Source organism: Nicotiana tabacum, chromosome 2 (genome assembly GCF_000715075.1).
Source record: "Nicotiana tabacum cultivar K326 chromosome 2, ASM71507v2, whole genome shotgun sequence".
NCBI lineage: Eukaryota > Viridiplantae > Streptophyta > Magnoliopsida > Solanales > Solanaceae > Nicotiana > Nicotiana tabacum.
In genome coordinates this window covers 117,525,131-117,542,704 of record NC_134081.1, presented here as the reverse complement: position 1 = coordinate 117,542,704, position 17,574 = coordinate 117,525,131, and the positions used below count along the sequence as shown (strand labels likewise).

The 17,574-nt window shown below is 35.6% G+C and overlaps 2 protein-coding genes across 4 annotated transcripts; both read right to left on the bottom strand.

Moving 5' to 3' along the window:
* Positions 1-1,013: 1,013 nt before the first annotated feature.
* On the bottom strand, positions 1,014-11,372 carry LOC107769824 (transcriptional adapter ADA2-like). 2 transcript variants are annotated; one of them, XM_075238178.1, is made up of 13 exons: positions 11,160-11,372; positions 9,165-9,220; positions 8,154-8,332; positions 6,886-6,951; positions 6,582-6,707; positions 6,440-6,500; positions 4,983-5,043; positions 4,861-4,904; positions 4,533-4,628; positions 3,950-4,172; positions 2,983-3,193; positions 1,871-2,188; positions 1,014-1,675 (listed from the first exon to the last, which is right to left on the bottom strand). In XM_075238178.1, the coding sequence occupies exons 1-13, from the start codon at positions 11,210-11,212 to the stop codon at positions 1,484-1,486; spliced, it is 1,686 nt and encodes a 561-aa protein (XP_075094279.1). In that variant the 5' UTR covers positions 11,213-11,372; the 3' UTR covers positions 1,014-1,483. The 2 variants fall into 2 exon arrangements, with proteins under 2 accessions (XP_075094279.1, XP_075094275.1); XM_075238174.1 differs by having other exon boundaries at positions 4,533-4,634; positions 11,160-11,365.
* A 1,319-nt stretch (positions 11,373-12,691) lies between these two features.
* LOC107769823 (uncharacterized) lies at positions 12,692-16,174 on the bottom strand. 2 transcript variants are annotated; one of them, XM_016589082.2, is made up of 2 exons: positions 14,364-16,174; positions 12,692-13,206 (listed from the first exon to the last, which is right to left on the bottom strand). In XM_016589082.2, the coding sequence occupies exon 1, from the start codon at positions 16,020-16,022 to the stop codon at positions 14,463-14,465; it is 1,560 nt and encodes a 519-aa protein (XP_016444568.1). In that variant the 5' UTR covers positions 16,023-16,174; the 3' UTR covers positions 12,692-13,206; positions 14,364-14,462. The 2 variants fall into 2 exon arrangements, with proteins under 2 accessions (XP_016444568.1, XP_016444569.1); XM_016589083.2 differs by having other exon boundaries at positions 12,692-13,196.
* Positions 16,175-17,574: the final 1,400 nt, after the last annotated feature.

Genomic DNA, 17,574 nt, shown 5'->3' with positions numbered 1-17,574 from the left:
AGACAAAATTTGGGTATTTTCTAGATTGCTTCTAGTCTCTAATCATATTAGGTAGAAACATAATTTACAGAAAATTAAAACATAAATTTCGTTCATCATTTTAGATGTTGGATATAGAGGCAGCATTAAGCCACAGGTACTGAGAATTTGCTCGCAAAGCTGTAACCCCATAATTATTTGCCATGCCGCATTTGGCGCAACTTGCAGTAAGATTAAGAATATTTACAGTACTGCTAAAATCAAATAGTAAAACTTTGCGTAAATTCGAAGGTTCTTTTTTCACAATTATTTCTAAATATAGAAATATATTATTTTAAATTTGGAATAGACTGAAAAAAGGAAAGTGTATCTTAAAGTAGGATATAAAGGGGAGTATCATATATATAGACCCTACACTCCTTTTGGTGCTCCTTTTTTACTACGTGGTGTTGTAAGGGATATCATTTCAATGCTATTTTGAGTTAGCTTAAACAACCAACATATTATACTCTCTTTTCGTGTAACCAGATTTCATCTCTCGTCTATCTTTTAAAAGATTGTTGTTTTAATTACGACTAACTTGGATGAGTGATACACTCTTCTTCAACTATCCACAAACTTTAGTTTATTTTATGGCGAAGGATATGATTAATTCAGGGACTGATCCAAATTCACTCTGTGCAGCTATAACAACACCAACAAGCCCTCAAAAATCCCTAGTAAAATTTGGTAAGCTATATGATTTTCGCTGTTGATGTCGCTCTGTACAACTTATCTTTATTAATGATGTGAAACTTAGAACAAGAAACTTCTCATGAAGTCAAATTCCATAAATTTACTTGAATTTTAATCTAAAATGCACATTTTTTTTAACTATCAAACTTACTTTTTAACCATTATTTTCAATAAGATTAAATTCATATGGAATATAGAAAAGCAAAGGGGCTTATAAAATCAAAACGTAGAAACCGATTAAGAATAAGTATAATGGCGTTCAAAGTGCAACAGTATGCTAACATCAGGCCTCAGGGTTAGCAAATGCAAAGAACACGGCATAAAATAGATACTCAATCCAACTGCACTGTTTTGAGGAAAAAAACATTACAAAAGACACATTTGTTAAAACTAGCTTTTAACCAGCAAATATTCTTAATCTAATTTTATGTATCAACTTCACGTATACGCATGCCTCAAACAACAGCAACATTAACAACACACTACTTTTCTTCTGGACAAATACTTACAAAGCCATAATAACTACAATGCTAAGGGAACACTCTAAAAAACTAGTGTGGTAACATTATAATGGATTTCTACTGCATGGCTTTTCTTCTCGTTACAAATACTTGATACCTTTGAACAGCAATATCTTCAGCAACCTTCATTCTAACGTAAAGCTTTAGATAATTTGGAAGAATTCAAGCAAAAAGGTTAGCCATCTTACATCATTTGCCATTTTGGTACAAAGTAGTGAAATCATGCTTGAACCTGAGAAGTAGCAATATTATGCTTGAGCAATGCCCTTTTTAACAAGCATCTCATACACTTTGTCCAACTTATTCGGATCAACATTGAACAGACCATGAGCATCAGACTTCTTGGTGATGTTGCCATTCAAGATCCCCATAGACATGGTCTGCAACATGTTTAGATAATGAGCCGGCAGGATCCTGATCTCATCACAAAGCTGTTTTTCCTGCATTTGCAATTGCCACAAATGCAGGTTAAGATTAAAAGGATGCAGCCATACGCTAATAACAAAAAAGTTTCGAAAATTATCGTCTTTCTGGGTCAGAATTGCCACATCAATCCCCATTCTGGTATATATAGTAAGTCAAATGAAATCGATTGCATGGTGAATGATCTGGCAGCAGAAACAGAAGATTCTTACAGCTTCTGAGAGTAACTCAGCCCCGAAAAAGCCACTGACATCCCAAACGTCTAAAGCACTTCCAACACCATGTGGTGCAGTGGTTGATGATAAGTCCTTGTAACAAGAATCCAGCATTTCAGGGCCTGTAGCAACTCCTCTGGGGCTGCTGTTATGCTCCACTTTAAAGTGACCTGCTCTTTGCAAATATTTGCCACTTGGGCCACTCTGGGAGTTCTCCTTTAGTCTAAGCAAATTTTCTTCAGTTTCCCGCTTTCTCTTTTGTTCAATATATCTTTCAGCCTCAGCTGAAGTTCGGCAACCAGCAGCTCGGGCATCCTGGGTGCAGGGACTGAATATTTCAATATTAACACTAACTTGAAAACTTAATAGACAAGACACTACATACAGTGTTTAAATTTGTCACATATGCCAGAAGTACGTGCTTGAGCCAACCTATGGGTCTTTAATTTTCACCAAATTTTATTTGCTTTAAGAATTGGAAATGCATACCATGCAACAACCACTACCTACAGCACCCCATGGTGTGACCGACTGTTACTTAAGCGGGATGAAAATCACAGGAGACCGGGGTTCAAACCCCAACAGACGCAAAATATGCTAGATTCTTTCTTGCCTAAATTTTGGTGGACAAAGTGACCGAATAGTTGTGTTGATGGGAGGAGTAGGCATCCTACGATAAGTTGAAGTGCGTTCAAGCTGGTCCGGACAACACCGTTACAAGAACAAAAGAAAAGAGACCACTACCTATGGTTGAGGAAAATAGCTTGCTTGTAGACTTTATGCATGGTAGTAACAAAAATAGGAGAAAATAAGTTGTAATTTTAATACAAAATGCTTAACGAGTATATCGTTAAATTATAAGATCAAGTGTTAAAAGTAATAAAACATTATTTTTAAAATTTTGCATATCATTGAGTTTGTGTTTTTCACATTCCCAATATATTAGTACTGGCACATGACGTTTTAATGTGTAACAAAACATGATTACGAGTTATTAATGTTCCAATATGTGTTATACGTATTATATTCATTCCGAAGAGATTCCAAAGAGCCCAGAAAAGAGGATCATCATTCTGGAAGTATGCTATTAGCAAGACTTTTCATCTAACCTGAAGATCTTGTATTCGTTTTACCATCCGGTGCTCCTCAATGATGCTCCTCAGGAAATCCTCATGCTCCTCTTTTGAATTAAAACGCATGAACACCCTGTAGCAACGGCAGATGTCCTTCTCCTCCGAGGTGAGGTCTTTCTCGAAAGGGTCAGGATGAAGTAGATTTCTTTCCAAAATAAAGTCCTTCCTACGTTTCCTCTCATCAAGCCTGCAGAATATTAACATATTGAAGAATTTCACAAACTAACACGAATTAAGGGTCTCATGAGCCATTAATTAGCACATCAGAGCAACTAGCATAGACAATTGCTGATTGTACTATATAATTGCCTTCAATAGATACATTTTCTCATGAATACATAGTTCAAAAATCCATATCGACAACATGATGCACCAGAAGCACCTAACAGGGATTCGCTCCCCCCTCCCAAACCACAATCACGGGAAGATTATCAACCAGACCCAGTGAGATGTCAACAGGGTATTGAACTACCTTCAATCTGAGGACAACTGAAAATGCATACGGGCAGCAGAAACTTACATCGAATGGAATCTATTTTTCAGACAGAAGAGAAATGCATCACAGAAGGGGACAGTTAAAATTTTACAAAATTGCTATGTTGCTCAAGGCAAGTTGAAGTCCACTATTCATCCACAAGATCCCCGAGAAAACTAAAATAAAGGTGGTTCTACCAGCAAGCATCAGTTGCTTCAGCTGAATGAAGCATTCAATAAAACCACCTTAAAGTCAAGAGGCCAATTGACATTTTCAGATGTGGCAAAAAGTTAAAACTTTTAGAATCAGATAGCTCTCTTCTGCATTGATTCTCGCACTTGGAATAGAGGGGGGGAAAAAAGGAAAGGGTAACTGATAGAGTTAGCATTTAACGTTCAGTTTTTTGCATATGCTGGGGAAAAGGAGGAAAATAAGTACCAACATCACAGTTCTGTGAGGATTACTTACCTTTTATAGTATATACGCAATACCCGCAGTTTCAGTTCACGTTCAGCGTTGCTATCTGTCTCTTTAAATTCCATATCAGCCAGCATCTGCTCAGCATCATTATCGTATTCAATTTCAAACTCCTCTCTCTTGGAATTATAACCACTCAATTCTGTCATAGAAGGGCCCTCATCCATTGCAGTTCTAGGCTTTTTCTCTCCGACACTCCTGTCTGCAGGACAACCTAAAGTCGAACAACAAAAACCTCTTAGCATTTCTCTCTCAGATAAAAAAGTTACCATGTGTACTGTAAAGAAATTATCAAATCTAAGTACTACAGCAATGATATGGAATCTCCCATTCACAATCAAGTAGAAATTTGGACTAAGCATGTACTTGCAAAACTTTCTTTGCCATATTTGGCTTTCAAAATAGTTATGAACAGCATCACTCAACAAGAAGTAGTACTAAATAATCATACTTTATAAGACTAGTAAATGGATATTCGAATCTTAAAGGGAACACCCTAATGCATGATGGAGCAATGGTGCACGAACAGTAAGCATCATTATTTTCTGTGCTATAATGCTAGAGCGATTGATACCTTCCACTTTGATGCTATCGTGATTCTCCTTACTATGGAGTACGCCAGATGTCCTCTTTCCAGCTCCTGTCAATGCACCAGAAGCAGAATCTCCAACTGAAACTAAATCCGACATGATAGAGAAAGTAAGTGAACATATGCCAGCATAAACCGAAGGTATACTAATTTTCTCTCCATCTCTCTCTCCATACACACACACACATTATACATATATTACTGCCTCTGCAGGACATTGGGAGAAAATTTATTTCTACTTTATTCTTTTTTTAATGGGAGCCGAGTTGGGAATGATCCTAAGGGTAGCAACTTGTGCCAGACGCTAAACTACCTGAGGCAAGTCCAGCTGAATTTTCTTCCCGTTGATCTTCCATCCTGAAAATACGTGTCCAAATGTATGAGAACAGAGAAAACTATGAAACTTGCTTTTATTTGGAACAAACCCGACTATACTTGATTCTTGCAGAGAATGGAGACTCTTCTTTAACATTCACTTCCTGGGGAGCAGCATATCCTAACAAGAATAAACATTCAATTAGTAAGAGACAATGTGATTCTGAGAATGGCGGATATGCTTGTACTTCCTCCAATGCATCATTACTCCATTATCAAGAAATGATGATATCTGTTGACTACAAATGGAGCAGAGCAGACAGGCCTATGAAAGAATGCAGAAATCAGACATTTCTGGCTATCCCCCTTTTTTGTTATTTTTCTGATGCCATAAAGAGGGGGGAGGGGGAGGGGGGGGATACAAATGATCTTGGTCTGCTATATAATTTTTATTCATCAAATGAAAAGGGAAAATTCAGGGTCCCAGAAAAACCTGCCAAAATTCTGTTTATAACCCAATACAGACACAATCTCTTGACTAATGGCCGAACCAGCCAATTGAAGTAAACATCATCCTGTCCAACGTGAGGTAGGAGGAAAGCACAGCTTGATTGTGTTATGCAGTGAACACAGTAAACTGATGCACTGACAAGAAAGCATACGAAGCAGATAACTAAGAGGCAAAACCATTGTAGTGTCAGTGCCCAGTCTATGGGTGTGCATCATTTAGCATATACCGAATTTCGGTATCCGGTATGGTATTTGGTTCAAGTGTTTAAAAAATTCAGTATTTGGTATGGCGTTCGGTATTTCGAAAAAAAATACCAAAATACTGATACCATACTGAAATACATACTAACTTACACAATACACATATTTTAGATTATATATAAATATAAAAGCCCTAAAATTTTACTTCCTTTATCCTTATAGGGTTTACTTTTTTACCTTTCCCCCTTTTTCCTTTGTTACCTACTTACATTTCCAGCTTTCCCACCTAGGCTTTAGAAATCAGAAATCGGCAATTTCAGTTTCCCAGCTATATTTATTTCAAAACTGATGGTAGCAAACTGATGGTAGTCCAGTTCAAAAGTTCATATAAGATCACACATACCTTTCTTCTAACTCGCTCTTTCTAGAAATTGGAAGTTCTAGAAGACACTTTCTTTGATTTATTGTTTTATCCATGATTTTTTTTACCTCTTAAAGACAAAAAACGGAGTTACAATCCTCTATCCAAGCTGAACAAACCGAAATTAACAAACTGAAAGGAGAAAAGTCGAACCATACCGAATTTAATCAGGTATGGTATTGGTATAGCATTTTAAGAAACCGAATACCGAAAATATCGAACCAAAATGTCTAAAAACCAAGCTAAACCGAGGGACGAACACCCTTAGCTCCATTCATTCAAGTTAGTCCCAATCTGACTTTAAGCTTAAGACCTTTTTTACTGATAGTGGGTCCGGCCAGCTTCTGCATACCTCAACTAAGAGATATAAAAAGCAAAATGAAAATACGAGAAAGAAAAGCTCTAGAGTTTATCCATCTCGAACAAAAAAAGCTTTTGAGTTTACCTTGCTCCTTGGCCATGGCAAGAAGTTCCTCTCTGCTCTTTCCCATAACGTGAGACATGTCCTAGAGAGATTGAACGTAGATTCAGCTTTTCATATTGAAGCCTTTGATGTAATGCTGCACTGTGTTACGAGGATCTCTTACCGGAAGCGGAAAACAAGGAGAATTAATATATATGGTATTATAATGGTCAATACACTGCAATTTACTTTTTGTTCCAACATGTTCTGCAACTTCAGCCCAGTTTGCCAATCCGTACATTTCCATGCCCTGCAAAAGAAAAAGAGGACAGGTGATAAACTAAAAGCAAGAGATCTGCAATCCTCCAAAAATTATGTATAAGATCTAGATCATTAAGATACATTAAGAGAACTTGTAAACAAAATATAGAGTAGAGAAATAAATGATAATTGAAGTATTCAACACAAGCAGAAAGATGGAAAACTACCTCTAGAAGTAACATTTCCTCATCTGCATTCCAGTCAGCACATATAAGAGGAAATGACAGGTTATCCTGTTGATAGAAGAAGGCCTTGAGTACATAGCCCAGACATATATTTCAATAGAAAATAAGAGGTTATAAAAAGGGTGAGAATATAACTATGTAAAGTAGAAGCACAAAAGAGCCGGACCTCCTCCCACAAAGTAAACGTGTGAGAAAAATTGCTTCGGTTAAGATCATTGATCAGTTAAGACAGGAAGTTGATATCCACTGAACACACAACCACCTAGTGGCACCTACTGATCCCATTATTTGTAATTAAGCATGATTATAGGCTGGCATTTCACTCTTGAGCAACAGCTTCATAAGAACCTTGTTCCTATTTTGAGAGCACAATGGGCATATTAGCAAAACCCATGCTTTTAGGTTTGACAAGTTCAACAAAGTAACCATATCAATCTCTATTGCTTAGCATCCACATAAAAGGTGTAAACTTCAACTCTACCTCTCTAAACATAGAATCAAAAATCAATATGAGCATCCAACTTACTTCCATCACATGAAAATCATCTCCTGGACATAAGCATCTCATTATTGCAGTTAGAACAACCTTTTTCATGAGCATAATCATTTCTATCTATTATCTTCCATCTCATTATGAATCCAACTTAGCCCACTATCGGTAACTAGGTAACGGATTATATCCAGAAGCTTGTAATGAAATCATGAATAGTGTTTCAACAGACAGCAGCACGCTTTGACGAACAGGATAAGATCAAAAGCCATCTTGTCTAGCAGATATGGAGATAATTAACTATTGATATCTTACGACTATGACTGACCATCAAGCAGCCAGGAAAACTGCACAACCCTTTCATATTAGCTGAGTGGTCAACTTTCAGATATAAAACCAGGTATAGAGTTCACCTTGCACAATCTTTTTAATTTTTTTCCTTTTTAAAATGGTCTTTAAGATGTTATCTACTCAGCAGCTTCAACAACTTCCATAATATTTTCCAGAGCCTTGTCTAAAGCAATTAGGATATACACAAAATGATGATATCTGCTTCAGCAATGTGAGATCAATGAGGAGCATGAGCTTTGAACAAAATATACTCCGAATTAGCGCTGCAAATTAAAGACTGCTTCAAGCATTTTCACCGACTTAAATTATTTCTGTTCAGTTGATAGATACGAATAACACAATAAGAAAAGTACTTCACTGAAGTAGTCCACCATTTTGATGAGAAATTCAATTAGATGAAGTCACTAACCATAACCCTATACAGATGATTGCTTTTGTGAGGTTGCACTTCTGCTCCAACAGAAAAGCATTCCACACAAAGATCAAAGTCAGAGCACACAGCACATTTAATTCGAATCCTTCCAGAGATGTCTTTATTGCAATAATTGCAATGGTACAAGGCTTTTTTCCCGTCGCTCAATACTTGGCCTTCATATATAGAGACAAGACAAATTATAAGGTTCAACTTAAAACAGGAATTAATTCGTGATTAGCATCTGAGTAGAAAATCAGGCATAACAAACAAGGCTCCAGAAATTGGAGTAGTTACAATGCATGTCTATGTCGTGGGAGCACACTTACAGTGAAGACTCATAAATTGTTCTTTTTTTTTTTCACAAGTAAGAAAAAGAAATAGAACAATTTATGGCACGGTCTGTTCCGCCATGAACAAGATTAAAATAAGAAACATGAAATAGAAGGTAAAAATAAAATTTTGTTCCACAAACATGGTCACAAACTGTGATGAATAAAGAATTATGTACTCTCTCTCCATGTGAAATCTGACTTGGCACCTTAGTATGAGAAGAGTTAAATTTATAGTCTTAATTATTTATTTATGATAAACAGTTAAAATTTAAACAGTTTAGTGTTCGTTGCAGAAACATGATTGGTCTTATGTTGAATCTTGTGCTTCTTTGAGAGAAAAATAAAACAAAAAGTTTTATTGAAAAGAGAAAAAGAGAAAAAGGGAATTCCCCATGAATTAAAATTTGTGACACACAAATGTTGCAAGACTTTCCTCGGGAAGAGAAAAGGGGGTTCTATGAAAGTTTTTTGCTTCATACAAAATGTAGCAACACTTTCCTCTTAAAAGTAAGACTTTCTTTTTTAGATAGACGGAGTAAATAGTTTGAATGTGTCTAGTTTACAAGTCAAATGCATGTTTGTTTAAACTGAGGGGAGATCCTGCTTTTGTAAATTTTTCATTCCCCAGGATGCTAAATTGCTAATTACCCATGTATAATCTCAAAGACCATACCAGCAGCTGCAGTATCAAAATTCTCCACATTTGGTACTGTCCTTTTTCTCTTTGACCTACCAAAGAGTTAAAGGGGGCAAGGGAAAAGTAAGTTATGAGATCAGGCCAATAAACCATAGAATCGAATTAAATACAGCTCTGCATGAAGCAATGATAAGTACAGAACTACGTTTACATAGACACATATCCGTACATGATATGTAATGCAAGAAAATTTACTGTCTATGCACTTGTGAAAAGCAATGTTCTAGACCAGAAGGTAAGGATCTATATCCGAGCAAAAGGTTAAGTAAGCCATTTGGCAATGGAGCCCAAGCATCGGCTATCACCGCTGCTGCTCTGTAATACTCCCTCCATTTCAGTTTATGTGAACCTATTACTATCCGAGGAGTCAAACAAGATTTTCTTTGACCATGGTTTTTGTAAATACTTTTTAATTTGAACTGTTAACTATTGTGACTTATATCATTTTATATGTAGTTTCTAAGTATGTAAATTTTATTTCAAAAAGATTGAAAATTCTATGTTCGAATTCACACAAAAAATTAGTCAGTTTGACCCAGGAGAAGAAAAGGAAAACAAAAGAAAAAGTAATGTGCTTAATAGCTTGGTTAACTTTTTAAAGTTTAACTCTAAGATGTTAAGAAACAAAACACTAATGCAAGTGAGAATGACACGTCTAAAAGGGCAGCTCGGTGCACTAAGCTCCCGCTATGCGCGGGGTCCGGGGAAGAGACGGACCACAAGGGTCTATTGTATCTCATTAAAAACAATTTCCTTTTTTCTAACAACTAGGATCACATTGGCAAGGTGCAAGTAGCAAGCATTGAGAATAAAATGAGATAAGGTCGCTTAAAATGGTCTGGTCGTGTTCTGGGTCGACCTCTAGATGCATCAGTATTTAGGTGTGAAATCATGGTGGGTGAAGGTGCTAAAATGGGACGAGGTAGACCTAAAATCATTTGGAAGGAAGTTATTTCGAAACACCTACAATTTCTTGGAATCCATGTATCAGTAATAGCACTTAGTAGGAAAATGTATTAGTCATGTTAGTACATTATTTAGGTCTGATGCTTTTCTAGAAGCATCTTTATCATAGGTTTATATGGCAATAAAAATATAGAAAACTTCTAATATTATTTTTTACTATTATTTATATATATTTAACTTATTTTTTTACTTGTACTTTTATGAATGATTATGGCATGAATGAGTTTAAATGGAGAAACATGGTCAGTCAGGATTCAGATAGCCGATCCCTACTTGTTTGGGACTGAGACATAGCTGTTGTTTAGGAATCGCATTGGCAAACAAATCATGGGACTATCCTCTCAAGAAAACGCAATTTGAATAGCAGCTAATACACGCTTTTATATCAAAAGTAACAAAAAATGTAAGGAAAAGGAAAACCTCAAATAGATATTAAATTATCAATCAAGGGCTTTTTATTGGGTTCTGCTAGAGCTAAAGAAATTTAAACTTGATTCTTCTGCTGAGTTAGAACATGCCACTACATCCTATGCAATTTGAGTAAGCTCCTTCTCATATTAACAGAGATTGAGAAACAAGACCCTCGTATTCCATATCAAAGACCTGCAACTCAACCTCTCTTTTCTCCTCATAAAATCAGTATCTAATATTATAATTCAACAATGCTATATCATCATTGATTAATCGAGCCAATTCAAAGTTCAAACTAAGACTTCCAGCCTATCTCTCATTTTCCTTTGTATCTCCAACTCTTCTCTTGTTATATAACCTAACAACGATAACTTTCTTCTTTGCTTTTTCACTTAGTCAGTATCCTACTCTTAGGTTGCTCAATATACTAACATAAATAATGGAGTTGTAGCTTAACCATGTTCAAGTATCATGCACAAAACATCAGAACTATTTGGAAATACCTAAATATGGTGCAAATACTATAAAAGCAGAGTAAAATTTAAAAAAGAAATCGTTAATCAAATTGAATAAGCAAATTATAGTTTAACTGACCTCTGACTTGGATCATCATCGGCGGACTGATGTACGGCCCGAGAACGACCCATATTTTCCTAATTGGAGCTCCGAATTTGAAAAATAGAGCTTCAATTGACTTGCTAATAGAACTTAAAGGTGGAGATCCAGTCGTCACTGTACTCTAGTGTGTCACAACTCCGGCTATCGGACAGATAAGTGCGATAGATTATTGGGAAAATTCCCAGATTTGGGGAATAAAGTATACTTATTTAATGTTTATATAGTTGGTTGAAATTAAGAAAATGTTTTTATCCTATAAAAAATGATTAATTCCGATTACAAGGGTCAAAACATTTAATTTATTTGTATGAACTAGTACATTGATCCCTTAACATTGTCCTTAATTTTTCTGCCAATCTAATTTTGATGTGAATTTGTTGATGTACGACTGTTGCCTTTAATTTATTTTTATTCCTATGTTTGGATTTTTGACTTCTGATAATTAAAAGGTACGACATATTATATTTGTGTAGTATCATATATATTCGTTAAGTAGTTTATATCAACCTTTGATTTAGTTAAAGTATCGATTATTTAGTTATTTTCCTAATGGCTCATTAGCATAAAACTAAGTCATCTACTAAAATCATTTTGCCATGGTGTATTAATAAATTCTTCGTTATTAGCACACATTTGCCTATTGATCCGTCTTAACGGATTCTAATATTTCTTAGTTACCAATTCAACAATTTTTTTTATAGCAAGTTTTTTAAACCGTTAATAAATTCCTTAATGGGAATAGTAGATTAACTAGTTAGATTAACAGACAAATTATTTACGAATTTCCATTTTCAGAAACTTGATAACTTTCTCTCCTTCAATATCTTTGAAATTTTATTTTATCCTCGCATATAGAAGTAGAAATCAAGATCAACACTTCTGCGTTAAAATTATTACTCCATCTATTTTATTTTATTTAATGGTGTTTGACTAGCCACAAAGTTATCTAATAAAATAATTTTATAAAAAAAACTCAAAGAAAAGAAGCAAGGCTGAACTATTGATTAACGTCCTTCAAAGAAAAAAGCGTATTCTATTCGTTGCATGAAGAGTTCGATCCAGGCTCAGCATGAAAAGCTGGCGGCATGTTTCACACATCCAATTCAGACTATGTTTTCGATCAATCTCATTCTCGTCTCATACTCAAGTCTGACTTCGATCATTATCTCTCGTCTGCGCAAGATAGATTCGGCTTCGGTGATTCACCATTTGAAAGGCGGGTGAACGCTATCGGTACATAACTAACAAAGTTCGGTTCTATTTCGATCGTAGGTATTAGTGAATGAATAAAGAAAGTAGTTATATGATAGATTTTTTCTTTTTGGAACTTGTGATCTTAAACTAATCATGAAATTTTTGCGGCTTTAAAAATATATCATTAAAGGTAGAATGAATGCTTAAATTTAAAATATTTTCAAATATAAAATTATGCAATATTCTTTTTAAACAGAACAGAGGGAGTAAAATTGAAATACTCCAATTACAAAAGCACCTCAAAATATTCAATGTGACAACTAACAACCAACTATAAAATTAAACCAGAATGATTCAGATTTACTACAGCAGCTTCGTGAAAAAAAGTTACTTGAATCTCGTTATCATTTCGACATGTCTCTAAATCAGCATCAAAAGTTTCAGATATAGGATACAATAATGATGCACTCAAATAAGTGAGGCAACACCAATTTAGCAAATGGTCAAACGAGTAAAACAGCTGCAGTTAATTTATGTTGAGCTCTCAGAAATCAGGACAAGGCAAAATTTGGAATATATTAATCCTTATTATAATATCCAACTTTGCTTCCTAAGATAAAACAAAGTGTTTGTGCCAAGCTTGTGTGTGTATCGATTAATCCGCTAGATACCTACTATCTCCAACCAACACAGGTACCGGATATCATACCAAGACTTAGGTAGATGTAAGATCTCGTCTAGTGCTGCCTCAGTTGGGATTCAAATGTTGGTTCCGAGGTTGTTGACTTGTTGCTTCAACTATCGACCGCTAGGCCACCCCTGGGGGAAACTTATAGACCATAAATATGTCAATGCTCGACTTAAAACAGAGAACGGGAGAAAGGGAAACAAATTACATACACGTCTCAAACAACCCTCATCGAAAAGCTGCTGAGACTTTGAGCTACATATGACATATAAATGGAAATAGATGAAACCAAGTTGAACTTTTCGTTGCCAAAAACTAGGGATCAGGACATGAAATAATTTCCAAAATAAGCTGACTAACTTTTGATCAAACAGCAGATAAAATAACACGTTGGCTACTGGCAAAAATCCTGCCCAAGCTTTCTCAGAAAGGCACCTACTACAAAAACTATTAAACTACAACATGGTATGCCAAGCCCCTAAATGACCACCAAAACAGAACATAATAAAACACTAAAAAATCATTAACCATGGAGAAGCAAAGGGAAGATGTGAAAACGATCGAGATATCCAACGAAACAAGGCTATAGTTGAGGTTCCGAAAATAGGAGGCGGCCCAAAATGCTAGAGAAATGCTGAATACTGGGAATCGGAAATGTTTCCTTGTTCCTGTACAGACTAAGAGAGTCAAGCTCAGAGCTCATCTTGTGGATAGAGTTACCTAGTACCTGTTGCTGCTAGGAAGTAGCAGGTATCCCATGGAATTAGTCAAGATGCGCGTAAGCTGGCCCACACACCAAATAAAAAGAAAATGGGAGAAGAACACCTCCAGGAATGGAAAATACTGAAACCATATTTCCAGTTCCTATTACAATTCAAGACTTCTCAAGGAAATAAAAGGAAGCTGCTACGTAAATGCAAGTGGAAATCAAAGACAACAAAATCAAATATTTTGAGCACAATAACATTTGCTGGACATGAGACAGGAGATAAAATGAGTTGCGAAGCTTAACACCTTGTATGTCTTTGAAAACAGCAAGAAGGCACTAGAAGTTTGACTCCTAGAGGTATCCCAACTCTCTATCAGATGTTCATTATCCAGGTAACATTTCAGAAGTACAGCATTATTTAACAGCTGAGAGTAATCTTTGAAAAAAAAAGCTTCAATTATCTGATATGGCAAACTATTTTGCTCATGAAATAAAAGCATGTTGGTACGCGAGCAATTGATTTTTTTTAGAAATTAAGGGCAAGTTACAGATGTTAGGAATAATGAGAACAAAGTTTTGTACAACTTACATTCTATCTTCTCGTAGAACTAATCACTGTTGCTATATCAAAACCTTTGTCCGTGAGGCGTCTAGCTTCTATTTCTTGTAAAAAATTTACATTATATCTTCAGTCCATAGAACTAATTATTGTTGTTTTATCAAAACCTTCAGGCATGAGGCGTCTAGCTTCTAGTTCTTGTAAAAGTTTTATGATCGTTCCTTCTCTGCCGCATCTGAGAAGTGAGTTGCATAGTTCAGTTAACATACCCAAATCAGGGGTAATAGATATTTCTACCATCTCTTTCAAGACTTTCAACGCTCCATCATAATCCTCATTCTTGACGAAGGTGGACGTTAATAGAGTCAAAGTTGGCTTATTCGGGTGACAACCTCCTCTGACCATGCTTTTATAGAGTTGAAAGGCACGGTCAGGATTCCTTCTTGCACATTGTCCACTAATCAAAGCAGAGAAAGTAGAGGAATTAGGAACCAAGTTTGCCTTATCAAGTTCTTTGACCAAAAATGCAGCTTTCTTTGTCTTCCCCTCTTTGCAAAGTCCCAAAATCAATGCATTGTAAGTCAAGATATCACCCTTCAATCCATTGTTCGCCATCTCCTCAAAAAGCCGACTTCCCATTTCAGAATTACCAACCTGGCTATATGCATTTATCAATGTATTATACGTGACAACATTAGGAGCCACACTGATTCTCTTCATCTCACTAAAAAGTCTGTTTGCTTCATGTAATTTCCCTTCCTTACATAAACCGTGAATAAGAGCATTATAAGTAACACTATCTGGACATACCCCATTCTTCTCCATCGAGCTCTTAAGTTTCAACGCAACACTCAAGAGGCCGCGGTTACAGTGTCCAGCAATCAAAGTATTATAAGACACAACAGTCGGTTTCAAGCTTATGTTCTCCATTTCCCTTAAGACCTCAACAGCCTTTTCTAGTTTTCCCAATTTGCAAAAAGCACTCATAACCATGTTAAAGGTATAAATATTAGGCGAAATCCTTGACCGACGCATCTCCTTATAAAAACCTAATGCAACATCTGTCCTATCCAAACTAAGCAATGAGCTCATAAAAGCATTGCAAGACTCAACAGTAGGAACAAAACCATATTGCTTCATACTACAAAATGTATCACTGGCATTCCTAAACTTCTTCAAATGAGCATGACACTTAAACAAAGAGTCAAAAACACGTGGCGAAGAATCACACATTCGATACGATAAAAGTACAGCTTCAAATAATTTAGCAGGAAAATCAACAGAACCTGATTTAAGAAGCTTCCTCAAAATTGATTCAGCTGATTTAAACTTCTTATTCTTAGTAAGAACATGAAGAACAATGGAATGATTCTCAAGGGTATTTGAATTAGGGTTTTTAACCTCAACCCAATTGAAGAATTCAAGGGACAAAACATAATCTTTTTGAATTTTCAATAAAATGTGCTTTACTCTAAATGGGGTTAAACCAGAAGCTAAAATCTCAAGCTTAGACCAATCAGAATGTATAAGGTGACTATGTGCTACATTAATAAAATCAAGATCTTGACCTTTAGGCTCAGAAATAGTTCTATGAGGCAATGGAATTGGGTCCAATTTTTTTCTTTGGTGGGTATTTTTGGGTAATTCAAGAAAGGTTGAAAATTTACGAAAATGTTTTAGACACTTCATTTCAAGAATTTTCTTGAGTTACCCAATTGAAATTTCATTGAGGGGGAACTAACCTTGTATAAAAAGAGAAATCTTTTTGCTTATTAATTGAAGGTGGACTTCAGTGTTTGAGCTGCGATTGCAGGGTACCCATTTTCAGGTACGAAAGGGGGTGATTTGATTTCTTACATTTAAATATTTGCCCACAATTTGTTACTTAATAGAAAATGTGTCCCCGGTATTTTTTTGAAATTATATTTACCTCCCGTATCACCCTTGGTGGGATTTAATCTTTATTTTTGTAACTAATTGGTGATATTTAATCTAGTAGGAAGAAAGTATGAGAATTCACTGATTTTTAAGTTTGTGGAAAAGGAGGACTGTGGTAAAGCAAGCAAAAATGCCAAATCCTTAAAGCTGAAGAATATTTTCTTGCTATTTCTTCTTTCTTTTATTATTGTTTAAGTTTTTTTATTGTTTCTAAATTTCACTTTTCTATTATATCCAAATGATGTCATTACTAAAAGTCTCGAGATATTAGTCATCCTTTTATTCACTCAGAAATGTATTTTTATTTTCTTTAATTTTTTGCACATTTTTTCCCTAATAAATTAGGAAAAATTATGCGATACATCAAATATTACATCGTATTTATCATTCATAACTATACTTACAGCAAATTTATCATTCATAGCTATATTTGAATTTAATAGCAAATCCATAAAATAAGGGAATAATTGTTTTGAAATGAAACAAGAGAGCAACAAGCTCTTGTAGCTTAGTTGGTTAAAGCGCCAATTTAGTTAGTGGAGGTCTTGAGTTCAACTCTCAAAAACAAGAGAGCAACAAGTTCTTGTAGCTTAGTTGGTTAAAGTATCCACTTAGTTAGTGGAGGTCTTGAGTTCTTGTAGCTAAAGCACTCATGAGTTCTTGTAGCTTAGTTGGTTAAAGCGCCAATTTAGTTAGTGGAGGTCTTGAGTTCAACTCTCAAAAACAAGAGAGCAACAAGTTCTTGTAGTTTAGTTGGTTAAAGCGTCCACTTAGTTAGTGGAGGTTTTGAGTTCTTGTAGCTAAAGCACTCATGAGTTCTTGTAGCTTAGTTGGTTAAAGCGCCAATTTAGTTAGTGGAGGTCTTGAGTTCAACTCTAAAAAATAAGAGAACAACAAGTTCTTGTAGCTTAGTTGGTTAAAGCGTCCACTTAGTTAGTGGAGGTCTTGAGTTCTTGTACCTTAGTTGGTTAAAGCACCCACTTAGTTAGTGGAGGTCTTAAGTTCTTGTAGCTTAGTTGGTTAAAGCGTCCACTTAGTTAGTGGAGGTCTTGAGTTCTTGTAGCTTAGTTGGTTAAAGCGTCCACTTAGTTAGTGGAGGTCTTGAGTTCTTGTAGCTTAGTTGGTTAAAGCGCTCACTTAGTTAGTGGAGGTCTTGAGTTCTTGTAGCTTAATTGGTTAAAGCACCCACTTAGTTAGTGGAGGTCTTGAGTTCTTGTAGCTTAGTTGGTTAAACTCTCAACAACAACATTTTATTTTTCTGTATTTCGCCTTAGTTATATTTGTTGCTTGTATCCTTTGTAAA

What these genes read in the sequence shown, in the direction of transcription:
- LOC107769823 (XM_016589082.2), bottom strand. Translation starts at nt 16,022, where the DNA reads ATGAAGTGTCTAAAACATTTTCGTAAATTTTCAACCTTTCTTGAATTA.
- LOC107769824 (XM_075238174.1), bottom strand. Translation starts at nt 11,212, where the DNA reads ATGGGTCGTTCTCGGGCCGTACATCAGTCCGCCGATGATGATCCAAGT. An exon ending in CCATTCTCTGCAAGAATCAA is followed by an intron (nt 4,905 to 4,982) that starts GTATAGTCGGGT and finishes ACGTATTTTCAG; the next exon opens with GATGGAAGATCAACGGGAAG. An exon ending in CTGAGTTACTCTCAGAAGCT is followed by an intron (nt 1,676 to 1,870) that starts GTAAGAATCTTC and finishes TTGCAAATGCAG; the next exon opens with GAAAAACAGCTTTGTGATGA.